The sequence below is a fragment of the Natator depressus genome, chromosome 3 (assembly GCF_965152275.1).
Source record: "Natator depressus isolate rNatDep1 chromosome 3, rNatDep2.hap1, whole genome shotgun sequence".
NCBI classification, from domain to species: Eukaryota; Metazoa; Chordata; order Testudines; family Cheloniidae; genus Natator; species Natator depressus.
The window spans coordinates 90,901,117-90,917,562 of NC_134236.1; the positions used below are offsets into that span (position 1 = coordinate 90,901,117).

General features: G+C 42.8%; 1 protein-coding gene across 3 annotated transcripts in view; it reads left to right on the plus strand.

Annotated features, from left to right (window-relative positions):
• DCBLD1 (discoidin, CUB and LCCL domain containing 1) overlaps positions 1–16,446 on the plus strand; it is an 86,283-nt gene that overhangs the window by 40,983 nt on the left and 28,854 nt on the right. For all 3 annotated transcript variants that reach the window (XM_074948297.1, XM_074948298.1, XM_074948299.1), the window contains 4 exons: positions 10,151–10,288; positions 12,105–12,156; positions 12,999–13,071; positions 15,302–15,435. In XM_074948297.1, coding sequence (XP_074804398.1) covers positions 10,151–10,288; positions 12,105–12,156; positions 12,999–13,071; positions 15,302–15,435 — 397 coding nt within the window. The remainder of the gene's footprint in view (positions 1–10,150; positions 10,289–12,104; positions 12,157–12,998; positions 13,072–15,301; positions 15,436–16,446) is intronic.

Here is a 16,446-nt window from a genome sequence, read left to right on the forward strand (position 1 = left end):
GGACAGGCAAGCGGCACACCGAAAAATAAAGACGCCAAGAAGCTGGACTTGTTTGGCAGGAAAATTGATTCGACAGCCAGCCTGCAATTTTGGGTGTTTAACCCATCAGGCCCTGCTAGGCATATAGAACTTCAACCTGTGGGACTCCATCAGCAAGTTCAAGGATGGCCTTCCACAGGACCGAGCCCAGCAGCTCACCATCTTGGTGGAAGAGAGCAAAGCGGTGGCGAGAGGCACCCTCCAGATGGCCTTGAATGCTACGGACTTAGCGGCCAGGGTAGCCACCTCTGCGGTGGTCATGAGGCTGTCCCAGGAGCTGCAGAGTACCCTCTAGGACCTCCCGTTTGAGGAAGCAAGGCTCTTTTTTTGGAGCAGACCGATGCACGGCTCCGCAGCCTTAAAGATCGCCATGCCACCCTCCCTTCTTTGGGCCTACACACCTCTGAGCAGGCTAGAAAGCCATCTGTCCCCTGCCACCTCCGTCAAGGTTGTGGGGTGTCCCTCAGTCCAGCTCCTACGGGAAGAAGGGCAGAGACAAAGGATTTAAAACAGTGTCACCCTTCATCTTCCCATTCCTCTGCCCAGCCTGGTTCTTCCAGAGGCCAAGGAAGCCAGAAGTGGGCATTTTGAGGATGCGCTCGAGGACAGAACCCCACTCACTTCCCAGGATCCACACCCCTGATCTTTCCTCAACTGCCTGCACTCCCAGTTGGCCTGGTCACGGCTGATCTCGGACCTTTGGGTGCTCGACATAATATCTTCAGGCTACACCCTGCAGGTCCCTTTCTTCTATCTCAGCCTTTCATCCCCCGCTTGAGGGTATGTCAGTTTTTGCCTAGGACATGACTGCCAGGTTCCTCAAGGGCCTCTACCCGCACATCAGGGACCCTGTTCCTCTATGGGACCTGAATCTTGTGCAGACACAGCTCACGGGACCCCACTTCGAACCTCTGGCTCCCTGTTCTCTTCTCCTTTCCTGGAAGGTAGCATTCCTGGTTGCAATAACATCCGCCTGTCGCATCTCTGAGATTAGGGCGCTTACCTTGGAACCGCCCTATACGGTCTTTTAGAAAGACAAGGTCCAGTTGTGGCCACACCCAGCTTTCCTGCCCAAGGTAGTCTCATAGTTTCATACAGGCCAGGACATTTATTTACCTGTCTTTTTCCCCAAAGCTGCATAAGTCGGAGGAGGAGTGTAGGTTGCATTCCCTAGATGTCAGCCGGGTGCTAGCCTTCTACATTGAAAGGACCAAGCCATTCCTCAAGTCGATGCAATTGTTCGTTGTGGTGGCCGACAGGATGAAAGGTCGTCCAGTGTCCGCTCAAAGGATTTCTTCTTTGATCACTGCCTGCATTCACTGCTGCTACAGTTGTCACCACCCACTCAACCAGGGTGAAAGCCTCTGAAGCAGCTTTCCTAGCCCAGGTGCCTATCCAGGACACCTGTAGGGCAACCACCTGGTTGTCCATCCACACATTTATGTCCCATTATGCACTTACCTAGCGGGCCCGGAATGATGCTGGCTTGAGCAGAGCTGTACGTCACTAGACTGTGAACTCCGAGCCAACCTCCGAGGATACTGCTGGTGAGTCACCTAGAATGGAATTGACATGAGCAAGCACTCGAAGAAGAAAAAACGGTTACTTACTTTTTCATAACTGTTGTTCTTCGAGATGTGTTGCTCATGGCCATTCCATTACCTGTCCTCCTAGCCCTTTGTCAGAGTTGAAGGAACCAAGAGGGCGTAGGGTCGGCTGCTCCTAATATACCAGCGCATGAATGCGGCACTCAAGGGGGCACCACAGCTGACCCTACGGATACCGCTAAAGCAAAAATCTCTGACAACTGTGTACGTAGGCACTAGAATAATAAAATTAATTTTAAACCAATCAGATGACAAAACTAGTCTGACTTCAGTTTCACTAAAACTGCTCACCTTTGTCAGCCATTCATTTAAATATTAACATAGCCATGCACATGCTACCTACCAGAGAAGCAAGACAATCTTCTTCTCAAAGGCACAGCTTTAAAGCCAAAGACACATTTAATCACAGAGTGAGATGGACTGAAACATCAAGGAATTAAGAATAAGGCCCCGCTCTTGCAATGAGCACTCTGTGAACAGACCCTTAACTCAGTGGGGCTCTCTACAGGCACTGCCTGCATGAAGCTTACTGCAGGCTCAGAGCCTAGTGAAAGAAAAAATGAGCTTTTAAATAATAGCTACTGATGTAAAAACAAGATTAACTGTGTGGACTACGGGTCCAGGGAAGGCTAGAATAATTGTCATGCTGACTTGTTCGCCCAGTTTGTAACACATTGTAACAATCCATTTCTTCTTTTTTTTAAGATTGATAGAAAATAACTTTTTAGTGGCCATATTTCAATTCTTTTGCCTGTCAGCTTCCAGCTCTTGCCCCCCAACTCAATCTTCCAGCCCTCTCTGCTTCTCCTCTCTTCCCGCCCAGATTGCTTGGGGGTATTTTTATTTATTTTGTGAAATAACCTTCAACCCTTCTTGAGAAAGGAGGGTGATTGAAGGATAGATACTTTACCCACTGAAGTCAATGGGAGTCAGATTTGGTCCTCCATGGGTGGCTGTTAAACCTGCTGAGTGGCTAGCAGTGATTTGGGTAGTTAATCCAGGTAACTTGTTCTTGCATATTTTATTAGCCATTCACCAATGCAAAACTGACTTCAGAAAACCTATTGGAAAATGCTTTCTCCTCCCCAGACTCAGCTACTAAGTAGTATTAGACAAATTTTATAAGTGAGTATTTTTCTATATATGGGTACTTGTGATGACTAGTCCCTGTATTTGTTAGAACTGGGTTTCCTTAAACCTATTTCAAAAGATTCTTATACCTGTCATTACGTCTCAAGAGGACTCATCCCACTAGTTTTATTATCATCATTATTATATCTTGTATTAAATGACTTGTGTAACTATAGGTGTGACAGGTACTTTTTCCCTTCACCGGAAACTCATGAGTGTAGTATTGTTTCTGGTATTTCAGGTAATCTAGTAAATTGTCTGGACAAGCTTTCATTGTACATCAAATTGAGCAGTTTCTAAATAGGCTTGATCCAAAGAAAAGCATTAACAGCGTGGCTGCAGTATCTTTCCAACGTTTCAACCTTAGCAAGATTGTTATGAACAAAAAGATCTCTGCCTTTTTTTAATAAATACCCTCTAACTATTTCAGATCACAACAGATTTACATTTTTCACTATGCTTTATTGCTCTGTGCTTTAATAATGCAGTGTGAAGAACTGTAATCTGTCACACCTCCATTTCTTTAACTAGCTCTGACCAAAGGAGAAGTACAAGGGATATTAATTGTAGGGCATGCAGGCAATGCTCTTACTCCATCAGATTTTCATTATATGAAATCAGGGCAAAGAATTTTTTAAAATATAATTAGTTTTTATTATGACACTGTTTCCCTGGGGCTTATAACTTTTTTTTTAACCTTCCCTTCAGCTTTTACATAAAGAATTGTTCTCCTTTTATTGTATTAATAATCTTTTGGAAGCACTCCCTGGAATTAAACGTCTCTCTTTTGTAAAGTGATAGCACTTCTTCCGAAGCTTATAGGCATTCCATACTACTTAATGCTCTTTAAAAATGAGAGTTGACAAAATAGTAACTTTCAATAAGCCTTCTGGGAAAGTCCTGACTCTAAGTGCCAGCTTCCCTTGGGCACAGCAGGGACTTGAACTGGATCCCCCAACATTCCAGGTGAGTGCCCTGACAACTAGGCTATTGGGTGTTCTGCGGTTCTCTCTCTTTTTCATGAAAAATTTCAAAAGGTCTCATTTTCGTTCTGATACAAAATGAAAACAAATGTCAAAAATCAAAATCTTTTGTGAAATGGAATTTGTGTTTTTCAGCCAGCCCTACATCGTGTCATCTTGGGCCCTGAGATCTGAGATGAAGCCAACATAATCCAAGCCCATTGCCACCTCCACCCCACCCTGGCCCCTGGGGCATCCCAAGTACCTGCTTAATAAATAGCAACCACATGCAGAAGTGACCATTTAAAAAGTTGTTTTCCCACGACAAACTCATCGGGACACAAGAGGCCCGAGCAGGCAGATGCAAGATGCAGCCTGCTGCACAGGGGTCGGTTTGTGGGGAGAAGTCTAAAGATAAAGAGGAGAGACGAGTCCCTGAATGAGGTCATGTTGATACTGAAGAAATTGGGAGCACAATGACTGACCTGGAAGGAGGCATAGGGGAGAGTGTGAATTTAGGAACACGAATTTATTAGCAAGTAGCCTATTACAGAAAAAAAATTAAATAACTTAAAAAGAAAGAGACCTGGTAAAGAAGATAGAGAGAACCATAAAAAGTACCACTGGATAAGTAAAGAATCCTTTTTAAAAAGGAGGCACCAAACTTCTTAAGAGAAGTAGAAAGACTTTAAAACACAAATCAAATCAAATCTAGAAAGTATACAAGAGAAGCTAGAGGTAAACTACTACAGACAGAAAAGGCAACTAGATTTACACAACTCTATTACGAAAAAGGTAACAAAAGTGGCAGGCTACCTGCTAATATAAAAAAATATGCAGGATAAAATTATTCCTCCAATGTGGGTGACTCCATATGACCTAGCCACCGGTCCAAAGACATATGTGAGGCATTTGCCAATTTTTACTGGAGGCCATAGGCTTTGTAGCCAGCTCATCCTAAACAGAGAAGAGTATGTAATTAATGTGATACTACCTAAAATAGATCAAATAGACAAGGAGCTCCCGGAGGAGGACACTGAACCTGAAGAAATTATAGAGGTTATTAAATTATGTAAAAATGGTAAATCCCCAGGCCATGATGGGTTTCCCCCAGAATTCTGCAAATTTTTCAGAGCACAACTGGCATAACCAGTCCAATGTCTTTAATGAGATATTGAAAGAAAAAAGATCACTGCTACCTGGAGAGGAGCGCATATTGTAGTAATACCAAAACTGGTAAAGACCTATCTAGTTGCATGGCATATACAGCCATCTTTGTTAAATTAAGTTGCCAAGCAAATAGACTGAAAAAAAATACTGCCTATGTATAGTAACTGAGATCAGACAGCATTTGTGTTAAACAGGCAGTTAACAAACAACATTCACAAGAGTTTTTGACCTTTTTTTTTTTTTTTTTTTTAGCCAAATCAACCACCGAACCTCACACGTTTTTATCATTAGATGCTGATAAAGCTTTTGAGAGAATTGTCAGTCCTTAAAAGGCACCCTAGAAATATTCCGCTTTATGCCCCAAATTTGAAAATTGGATATCTGTTGTAATCTCAGATCAGGCTGCAGTAAGAGTTGATGGACACCTGTCAGAAAGATTGCCTCTTTTTAAGAGGATATACCGATGATGCCCTCTTCTCTTTGCCATGGTAATGAAACCTTCACAGATGGCCGGAAATAGTAATATAAATGAAATAAAAGTAGGAAACAAACTTGTATTTTATATGCAATGGCATGTGTAAAAACCTTCCTGGCACGCTACCTGAACTGCAAAAAGAAATACTGAAATTTGGTAAAGTTTCAGGTTTTAAAATAAAGTACAGTAAGTCTGAACTTCTGGATGTTGATTTGGGCCCTGACCTGAAAAAATATAAATGGGTGACCTGACCACCTTATTAAAATACCTCAGAGTACATTTTTTTTTTAAAGGCATGATTTTATAGTATGTATTTTAGAACATTTAGAACAGATTAGGAAAACTTGTCAAAATACAAAATTTCCTAGCTAGGCAAAATTACATCAGTCAAAATTAATCTTACCTTGAATCAGTTTTCTCTTCCCAACACTACTGATTATCATCCTGGGGAAACTTCTGAAGACTGTGGATTGGCAATCATCAATTCATTTGGGCACACAAGAAACCAAGTCAAACAGGCCACCCTACGAAGACCTTGGCAAAAGGGTCTGGTGCTATCAAGCACTAAACAACATAATCAGGGAAGCCAAATCAGTAATATGCTGTACTGGATAATTCCCAACCATAATAAATATTGGATAGAAATAGAACAGTTACATTGTCATACAGTCAAACTCCTCATAATTGCCTATATGAAAAAAGAACCTACAGGCCAAAAAATATGTATATACCCACTTTATTGAGAGCAACAATAGAGGCATGGGATAACATGAAAAATTAAGCCCTTTCCCATCACCTCTAATGCCCATAGTAGTTAACACCAAAATTCAACCCTCATGAATCTCTGGGAAGCTTGTGGACATGGGAGCATGTTGTTACTATTAGATTGGGTCTGTACGTTCAGATCATTCTGAAGAGATGCAACAGCAAGCAAAAGGTTTTAAAGTTCTGCATTACCAATAACTGCACCAGAGACATTTTTTCAAGTTTCTCCCTTAGAAAGACAAACCTAAGTGTAAAATTGACATATTTTGAAAAACTACTCATCACACTTATGAAACACACAGGTCCATTTTCTACCTTATATAAAATTATTTTAAACTGTTACTAAGAGGAAAAAAAGCACATTAATGAAAAGATGGGATGCGGATTTGAACATGGGCATTAAGGACAAGGATTCGGAAAGTATCTGAAGCAGCAGCCCACATACTGCAATATGCATGCTCCATTTAAAAAAAAAAAAAGTTAAAATCCTCTACCAGTGGTACTTAATTCCCTTTAATGCTAAATGCATCAATAGGACAAGAATGGGCAATGCTGGAGAAACTGTAATGAAATGGGCAGAATTCGTCATATATATATATATGGTCCCCAAAATTAGGATATTTGGAAAGAGTTTGAGGATTCTGTTAAAGAGTTGACTGGTTGCCAGCTGTCAGATAACTCGTTGGGGTTGGGTTTGTTTGTGTTTTTTATTTTCCCAAAAATTCTGCACTATATAAGAGCCACAAAGAACTGATTACCCATCTGTTAGTTGCAGCAACAACTGCAATCATAAAGTTGTAGAAGAGACAGGAATCCCCTAAATCAGTAGTCTCCAACCTTTTTAAGCACAGGACCACTTTTTGAATTTAAATGAAACCCAGGATCTACCTAAAAGAAAATGTAGAAATGACAGTAATCTCACAAACCCAAACACCCTTGCCCCGCCCCTTCTCTGAGGCCCTGCCCTGCCCTGCTCACTCCATCCCCCCTCCCTCCGTCGCTTGCTCTTCTCCACCCTCACTCACTTTCAGCAGGCTGGAAAAGGGGTTGGGGTGCGGGCTCTGGGCTGGGGCTGAGGGGTTTGGAGTGTGGGAGGGGCTCCAGGTTGAGCTTGGCACAGGGGGTTGGCATGCAGGAGGGGATCAGCGTGTGAGCTCTGAGAGGGAGTTTGAATGCAAGAGGGAGCTCAGGGCTGGGCCAGGAGATTGGGGTGCAGGGTGTGGACTCTGGGAGGGGGCTGAGACAGGGGATTGGGGTGCAGGAGGAGGTGTGGGGTGTGAGCTCTGGGATGGTGTTGTGATGTAGGAGGGGGATCAGGGCTCAGGCAGTGTGTTGGGGTGCAGGCTCTGGGAGGGGGCTAGGGCAGGGGATTGGGGTGTGGGCTCTGGGAGGGGGTGCGGGAGAGGGACCAGGGCTGGGGCCAAGGGATCAGGGCTGGGGTGCAGGAGTGGGTGCGGGTGTGTGCTCTGGGTGGGAGTTTGCTTGTGGGGGGGCTCAGGACAGGGGTAGGGGTTTGGGGTGTAGGAGGGGGTTCAGGATCGGGGTGCAGGAGGGGTTTGGGTGCAGGCTCCAGCCAGGTGCTGCTTACCTCAGGTTCACTAAGTCATAGGCCATTTTTAGCACATGCATTCACAAAGGAAGTGTTCTAACTAGAGCTGGCTAAAACTTGGAATTTCTGGTTTGACAAGAATTCTGACACTTGAACATGCTCCCCAGCCCATGCTCCCCAGCAACCCACCAGGCAGGTTTCGGACACAAAAGTTTGTCAAACCCACCGTGTTTCACAAATTGGCATCTTCCACCAAACTCTGGAAATTTTCTGCCCAGTTCTAATCCTAGCTGCTGCTTCCTTTTCTTTTACTGCTGTGCATACCTGATTTTGCCTTATATGTTATAAGCCTAGGGCCAGCCTTAGTCTTTCTTAGGGGGCTTACACAATTTTTTTCCTCCCTGTCCTGTATATAACTGACTTCTGATCATGCAACTGTGCACAAGGCTGGCCTGAGAGTGTTGTGGAGTGTCATTGAGAGTCATATTTGGGATGCTGTAAATAATCAACTCCCTTTATATCTATATATAAATAGATGGGATCTTTGGGGGACTGCAGGCAAAGTGTAGCCCACTGGATTTGTTCAGTGGCTGTGATTTCATGGATCCCAAAGGTCATGGCCTCCACCATTGCATGCACATAGAGTTGAATAACCTGATCTTTAGGAAAAATCTGTAACAAACTTTTATCCCTAATGATTGTTTTATGTTCTCAAGGCCTTTGTCACAAAGGAACAGCGCTAGAAATTGAGTTTATTAACAAAACAAAAGGCTGAGATTAGCACTGCGCCTTCCACATATCCCAAATCAGCTGTGTAGGCTCCAAAGTCCTGGTTTATATACTAGACTCTTTTCTTCTACCAGCTTCCCTTTCCCTGAATTTTGATGCAGTTCTCTCTCGGTTACATATCCAAAAGGGACCAATCTTAATTTCCTTGCTTCATTCAGCAGCGACTCCCTTCTGGATGGTTAATGGGTAGGGTTTGGTGTTCTTTAAAGGAAACTCCTCTACCACATGCTAATGAGCACTATGCTGTTTTCACGGGCATGGTCTTGGTAGGCAGAGGAAGATGGGTTATAGTCATGGTTGAGAGACTCCTTAAGGCTTCAGCAGGGACACACACAACCTAATTTCCCCCTGCAGAGAGATGCTGACTTTAAATATATGTAGTCTCTATGGGGCAAATGTTTTTTTCTTAATAGAAGTCTCTTTGCAAACTTACGTACGTCATCCTACTGGAGAGTAAGTATTACACATCCTCATAAATGAAGACTAATGGGTATAAACTATCTCCTAGTTTATGGGGCCATCTGTGGTTGAGGGGAAGCTGGAGACTGAGTTACTTCTTGGTGCTCTTCCTATTTACTTTCAGTAGGAAAGAGCAGGGGGCAGTTTCCCAGTCAAAGATATTTTCTCTATGGGAAAGGAGGAGGGTCCTGAAGAAAATAGAAGAGCTGCCAATAATTCCAGGTTGACCTCTCTGTCACAGGGAAATACGGTGCCAGCCAGTATCCTGGGACACTGTAGCTGGCAGCAGTAAAACTCCCATCTACTTCAATGGGAACGTGAAGGCTACCCCTTTTTATTTACAAAAAGAACAGGAGGACTTGTGGCACCTTAGAGACTAACCAATTTATTTGAGCATAAGCTTTCGTGAGCTACAGCCCACTTCATCGGCATCTGTAGCTCACGAAATCTTATGCTCAAATAAATTGGTTAGTCTCCAAGGTGCCACAAGTCCTCCTTTTCTTTTTGTGAATACAGACTAACACGGCTGCTACTCCGAAACCTTTTTATTTAAAGATTGTAAAATAAACTGGCATTGTCTACTTAAAAATCCCTTCAAAGCTTTCTTGTTTCAGCATGTTTTTAAGACTGAGAGAGAAAAAGATTCAGTGATTGGTATAAAAATAAATTGTTTCTGAATATGTGATACCATAAGTGGTGCTGGCGTGTTTCACTGTACTACTCATGCTACATGTTTTCTTTTAAGAACATGCATGCTTTTTGTTTTTAAGTTGCAGTCATAGCTAAAGTTTCCTGACCTGTGTGTATCTAGATAGGTTATCTTGCAGACTCTGCATAGATGCCTTGGATTGCCTTTAAATATTCCACTCTTTCCTTAGTGGGTTTACTGCTGTTTAAAAATATTATACTTCAAAGGCCAAAGAGCATCAATTATCCACTTGAGGCTAAAATAATAAGAAATGTAAATGCCAGAGTTTTCACTGTACTTACAGGATTGGATTCTTGCTATTTTGTGTTACAGTAACTTCAGGTTTCAGACCCACAAAGGTCTCAACCCAAACATCTGAAGTAAACATTTGTAATCATACTTCAAGAGGAGTTTATGGTGAAATTCCTTAGTTATGATAAGACTGCCTATTCCCTATTTTATTTATGTCGTCTAAAGCTTTTGAAATCTTTTTTTTTTTTTCTTTTCTGTGTTTAGGACCATACTGTGGCAATATGATGCCCGTTCCTAAAGAAATCATCTTGGATACTAATGAAGCAATTATTCGCTTTGAGAGTGGGTCCCATGTATCGGGACGGGGCTTTCTATTATCCTATGCCAGTAGTGATCATCCAGGTATAGTAATGAGTCCAAAAAGCAAATGTCCTTATGAATTAAAGAGAGAAAACTTGAGGGTACAGATGAACATGCTGCTAATATTCATAAAGCCCAATCTCTGGATGCCCAGTATTACCAGGGAACTTACCTACTTTAACCATAATTTATTTATATTTTTTAATACAGTGTACACAAGTACTCCTGGGGGAATTCTGTGCCACTGCACATGGGCAGAATTTATGTCCCCTGCAAATTTCTTTGCTTTTCTGCTTTGACTTTCTGATGGGGAAGCAAAGGGAAGCCACAAGAGTGGTCATGTGACCCTCCCCAGTAGTTTTGGGTACCCAGCAGCCGACAGAGAGGTAAATCACTCTAGGGCAGGGGGCAGGACGGGGGAAGACCCAGCTGGTGGCTCCTACTCTGTGCTGGGCTCAGCTGCTAGTCCTGGCTGGGCTGGACAGGACAGGACTTCCTCTTTCCCTGCATGGCATCTGGGCCCAGATCAGACCCACCCCCAGATTTCTCCCCCAGCTATAGGAAGCTCTGCAAACTCCCCCCACCCCACTTCCTGCATCTATCACTCCTCAGCTGCAGGGGGACGGATCGCTGTACAGAGAGCTGCTCCCCCCATCCACCCAACCCCCGTGCATCCAGACCCCCTCACACCCAGACCCTCCCTGATGAGCCCCACTTCCCCTACACCTGGACCACCCCAACAAGGCACCCGCACCCGAATCCCCACCCTACTGAGCCCCAACCAGCTGCACCTGGATCCCCACCCCACTGAGCCCCACTCCCCAAGCATCTGGACATTACCACCCCCTGAGCTCCCTACACCCAGACCCCTTCCTGCTGAGCCCCAGCCACCTTCACCTGGACCCCCTGCAGAGTCCCATTAGTGTTGCACTCAAACCTGACCTTCCTTCCCCAACAAGCCCCTGTGCATCCAGATCCCCCCGCACCCAGATCACCACTGAGCTGCCCGCACCTAGATTGCCTGGCACAGAACCCTCTCAACCCACATCTGGATCCCCCCACACTAAGCCCCCCAACACTTGGATCCTGCTTTGCTGAGCCTGCGCACCCATGCCTCCGGTGTTTCTGGGCAGGCCCAGTCCTTGCGCTGTGTCAGGGTTGAGTGCAGCCTCACCAATGAGTCCATGACCTGGGGTGTGGGGGGAGCTGCACAGTGATCTCCCACCTCCATGTAGCCAGTGGCCTGTGCTCTCCAATGCCATGATGGAGCCTCCACATTTATTTGACAAATAAAATTTGCAGAATTTTAAAATATTGTGTGCAGAATTTTTATTTTTTTGGCATGGAATTTTTAATTTTTTGGCGCAGAATGCCCTCAGGAGTAACACAAGGGATAGTTATAGAGTAGTAATGCATGCACCCAGAGCAGCTATCAAAGTCCTACATAGACTGTTTGCGGGATAGGGCTCATCTGAGCAGAAAATGAGCATGTTCTCATTAAAGTCCTATTAAAAGAGGGCTCAGGCTCAGATATTTACCACATGGTGGTGATGTATCAGGTTGTTGAAGACTAACATTTAACACCAACACCTGATGATGTGATAGTCTCACTGTGCAGTTTACTTTTAATGGTAGCAGACAATCTGATTTATGTATGGGATCAGGGGTAAGAGGGGAAGGGAAGGTTTGAGGATATCATAGCTCTTTCATTCCAGCTAATAAAAATGTCAACTATCAAGATGTAAATGCATAAACAATATCTGGAGACTTTTTAAAATATAATTTCATGGTTAGCCAACTTTTCTCTACACTTTTATAGTCTGCAGTCAGGAATGACTAGTTGTAATATTTTTAACAGATCTAATCACATGTTTGGAGAGAGCAAACCATCACGTGAAGAACGAATACAGGTAAATATGAGTGCAACACTATGCTCTGCAGTTTTCTCGCTGTGTCTTGTTTGACCTGTTCATTGTTGTATCTGGATAAAGTATCTTGTTTGCTGCTTGTAACGTGCTGAAAAACCTTGAAAAGCCTAGCATTTACCACAGGAATGTGTTTTCTTGAGACGTTCGTTCCTTTTCAGTATAATGCTATAATTATGTGTGGCTTATTTGTGAGTAGCAGAAGAGTCATCTCCCCAAGACTTCACTTTCGAGAACAAACAAGGGGATGCTGCTACAATGCTCAAACTATCTTGATTTGTGGCATAAGTGGGCAGTGCCAAGGTAAACTAAAAATACAGAGCTTAACCTTTGGAGGTGCTGAGAGCCCTGAACTTCCACTGATGCCACTGGGAGTTGAGGGCACTCAGAATCTTCCAGGATCATACCCAAGGTATGTTAAAATTGTTTCTAGGTTAGTTTCTTGAGTTGGTGAACCTGGCAATAGATTTTGAAATCGTAATGGAACACAAGCCAATTTTTACTGTGCTCATGAACAATATTGAGCTTTTTTCTTTGGAGTTGCTTGGAAAGTTAGTTACCTTGTGTCGTAATATTTCCAGAACAAGCAGAACTAAAGAGAAAAAAATGCACTTAAATGATTACTATTTTGGCTCTTTGTGTGTCCTACTATATGCAGTAAGCTAATGCACTTGAATCTGAGAACAAATTTGCATTTTAAAAACATGCTAATTTATGCTCAGCTAGAACACATTTCTAAAAATATTTCTTGGTTTGTTGGCATTTTGTGTGTGTGAGGCAGGCATTACAATCCATGTTTTAAACACGCTTCTATTCTTCTACTGCAGCAGATACTGTCCTGCTGGTTGCAGAGACATAGCAGGTGATATTTCTGGGAATATAGTGGAAGGATACAGAGATGTAAGTATGAAGGGTAAAGAGTGGGCTTTAGAAAGATGGAATACAAAGGCAATTGCTAGGGTTGCCAGATCTCTGGTTTTCGACTGGAAAGTCTGGTTAAAAAGAGGACTTGACGGTGTCCGATCAGATCTACTGACCAGATACCCAAGGTCTGGTTACTGCGGGTGGGGGAGGCAGGAAGGCGTCAGGTAATTACCCATGCCAGACCCTACTCTGCTGGAGCCACCTCCTAACCTGCGTTTGGCAACTGCAGCTCCTGACGCGGGGAGGGGGGAGGAGAGGGGAAAAGTAGTGAGTGATGGGGGAAGGCGAGAAGAGGAGCAAACGATGGGCTGGGCCTTGGGGGAAGAGGTGGGACAAGGGCGGGGCTTAGGGGGAAGAGGCACTCCTGCTTGAGTGTCCAGTTTTTAAACATTACAGAGTTGTCAGCCCTAGAAAATTCATGGTTATTGAGCACAATAAGCAAAAATGTCATTCATTTTTAGCTCTGTTAATAATCCCATTTACTAGCACCTTTACTACTTACATATTACCAAACAAGCCAACCGCCCATTTATGAGCAAGAAACATGTAATGTCATTCAGAAAACCATGCACTGAAAAGATACTTCTGGCTTCTAGCTACTGTGGTTTTTGTTCTCCCTCTCCCCTTCTTTGTCCGCTAAGTGGTACTGGATGACATGTTAAACTATTCCTATAATCTCAGGATTCCCTCTCTCTCTTTTGAGAATCCAGTGCACCCCAAATTCCAGATCTCAGTTACTCCCTGAACAGTGCTAAACCTGCTCATCACAGATCTTTCCATTTTTTTAAGTCTGTCCTCCTAGGGGAAAAAATCAGTTCAGTTAGAATTGGATTTTGACACCAATGTCTACTTCATTTCAGAGTGATTTCCTGGGATTTTTCTCATGATTTAGTTGGGGACTGGTCCTGCTTTGAGCAGGGGGTTGGACTAGATGACCTCCTGAGGTCCCTTCCAACCCTGGTATTCTAGATTCTATGATTCCTAAACCTGTCCCATTTATAATTACCAGTTTCTTAAATTATTGACTTTGTGGCACCTTAGCGACTTCAGTGGATTGTGATCAGGCCTTACATTAGTAGTGCTTTGTTTAAAGAAGAAAGTGGTCTGAATGGTTCACTGATGCCTGTATTATACCACACCCTGCTTTGACCACCGACTGCCCCATGGTTCTAGAATATAATCCCTAGATTTTTATGACATCTTTCTAGTATCTCTCAGTTTATCCCGATATAAAGTGATCATACTGCAGTACATATTTACATAAAGTTCCACTTTTCTTCATCATAAGTGGAGCAATAGTTGAGTTTTAAATGCCAGTACATGTCCTCAAACTACTCACTGATTGTTCAGCCTCTCTGTCTTGGAGAATTACAGGGAAATTGGCTGAAATAACAAGGAAATTCTACCCACAACTTGTATCAAAGGGCACTCTGCATACCACACCTGATGATTAGAAATGAAAAGCAACAAACGGCATGGCCTCACTCAGGCCTTGCTTACACTAAGGAAAGTTTGCAGAATTTTCCCATCACTGCTAACAGTTGCTCAGTTTTAATGGTGGTAGCAACATTGGAAGCTGTAGTGTAGGCCAGCTGGTGGCATTTTAAGTACTGTGCCATCTAACTCTGCTTAAAGTGCACATAGTTGACATGGTCCTTAAAATGCTAGTGGCAGCCAGTCTACGTTAGAGCTTCTAGTGTTGCTAAAAATGGTGAAACTGAACTATGTTATCAGCAATGGGAAATTTTTGCCAAGAATGTAGACAAGGCCTTAGTTCTTCACCCTGCACAAAGTAATAGGTGTGTCTGGCTTCCGCAGAATAAGTGAATCCATGAAGTAATTTTACATTAATTTTACCCAGCAAATAGCAGTGACCATATCTTTTTAAATGACTTTTGCTGGGGAGGGGCATGTGGGAGGGTTGTGTTAGATGGTGATTCTGGAGCACTTTCCTTACAAGCAAATTGGTATTTTTTTTTTAATTTACTTTTTTTTGAATAAGCACTTGATTTTTGGGAAGAGTTTTTTAAACAGAAAAAAAAATACTGTACTTTCCTTCTTTATATTTACCTTAAATCTTCAGAGGATTTTATGATTTTGAAGATCTGTGACTTCTTATGAGAAAGGTAATGGTGGGTTGAGCTTGAAAGTTTTAGTAACTTGCCAAACTTAACCTTTTGTTTGAGTTCTGGTTTCTGCATTCCAGACCTCCTTATTGTGCAAATCAGCCATACACTCAGGTGTTGTTGCAGATGAGCTGGGTGGCCAGATCAATGTGATTCAGCAGAAAGGAGTAAGTCGATACAAAGGCATCCTGGCCAATGGCATCCTTTCACAGGAGTAAGTGTCACAGTAGTTTGTCTTTTTATTCTGTATTTGAAAGTAACCCTGGAGGCATAATTAACCCACCACATCAGAGAGGGAGCATGTGGGACACTGTCAGCTCTTCTTCTTTCAGAAGGGAAAAAAATTGGAAGTGTTTAAGTGTTTATCACTTAATAACAGGTTTCAGAGTAGCAGTTGTGTTAGTCTGTATTCGCAAAAAGAAAAGGAGTACTAGTGGCACCTTAGAGACTAACCAATTTATTTGAGGATAAGCTTTTCTTATCACTTAATAGTTGACCTTTGGAAGATAAATGTAATACACAATGTCATTTGATTTGCTGATACTTTAATTAAAATGGCATTAGTTTTGGGATACAGAGACATAGTATCTCAGGTCTTCGGTGCATTAATGACTAGAAATTTTAAATTATGCCACTCTTTCTCTCTCTCCACATATTTATCAAATCACCTGGTTCGCAAATACACAAAGTTTTTGGTGTTCTGCAGACAAAATCATACATTTAAGTAGTCAATATGTTAAAAAAGCAATGATGAACTAATGAAAAACCTCAAAAAAATTAAAATAATATGACTGAAGGAATGAATAGCAGTGCTGAGAAGTAAGGGAGTTAATGAAAACTTTAAATACATTCACAAGCTTTTTGTAGCACTATTTTAGATTACTAGAGCTACCATTTGTCTGCTGCCCCTAAATGTATTACAGCTGAGGCAAAAATAAAATCTCTTAAAATATCTAACTGTGCAGTGAGCACTTCCAGCAATTGTCTGTGTCACTCAGGAAGATTATTAATATTTTAAAATTTTAAATATCAGGAACATGGGTGAGGTATTTATTGGTGGGGAGGGAAGCCCTCTCTCCCAAGCATTCTAGCAAGCTGAGTGCCTGGGAGACTATTTCTTCTTTCACCTATAGTTTCCCACTCCCCCTAGTTTTTTTCCAAGCCCTCCTGACATCATGTGATCATCCAGTGAAACAAAGGTGAAATCTGGAGTCTGTTGAAGTTA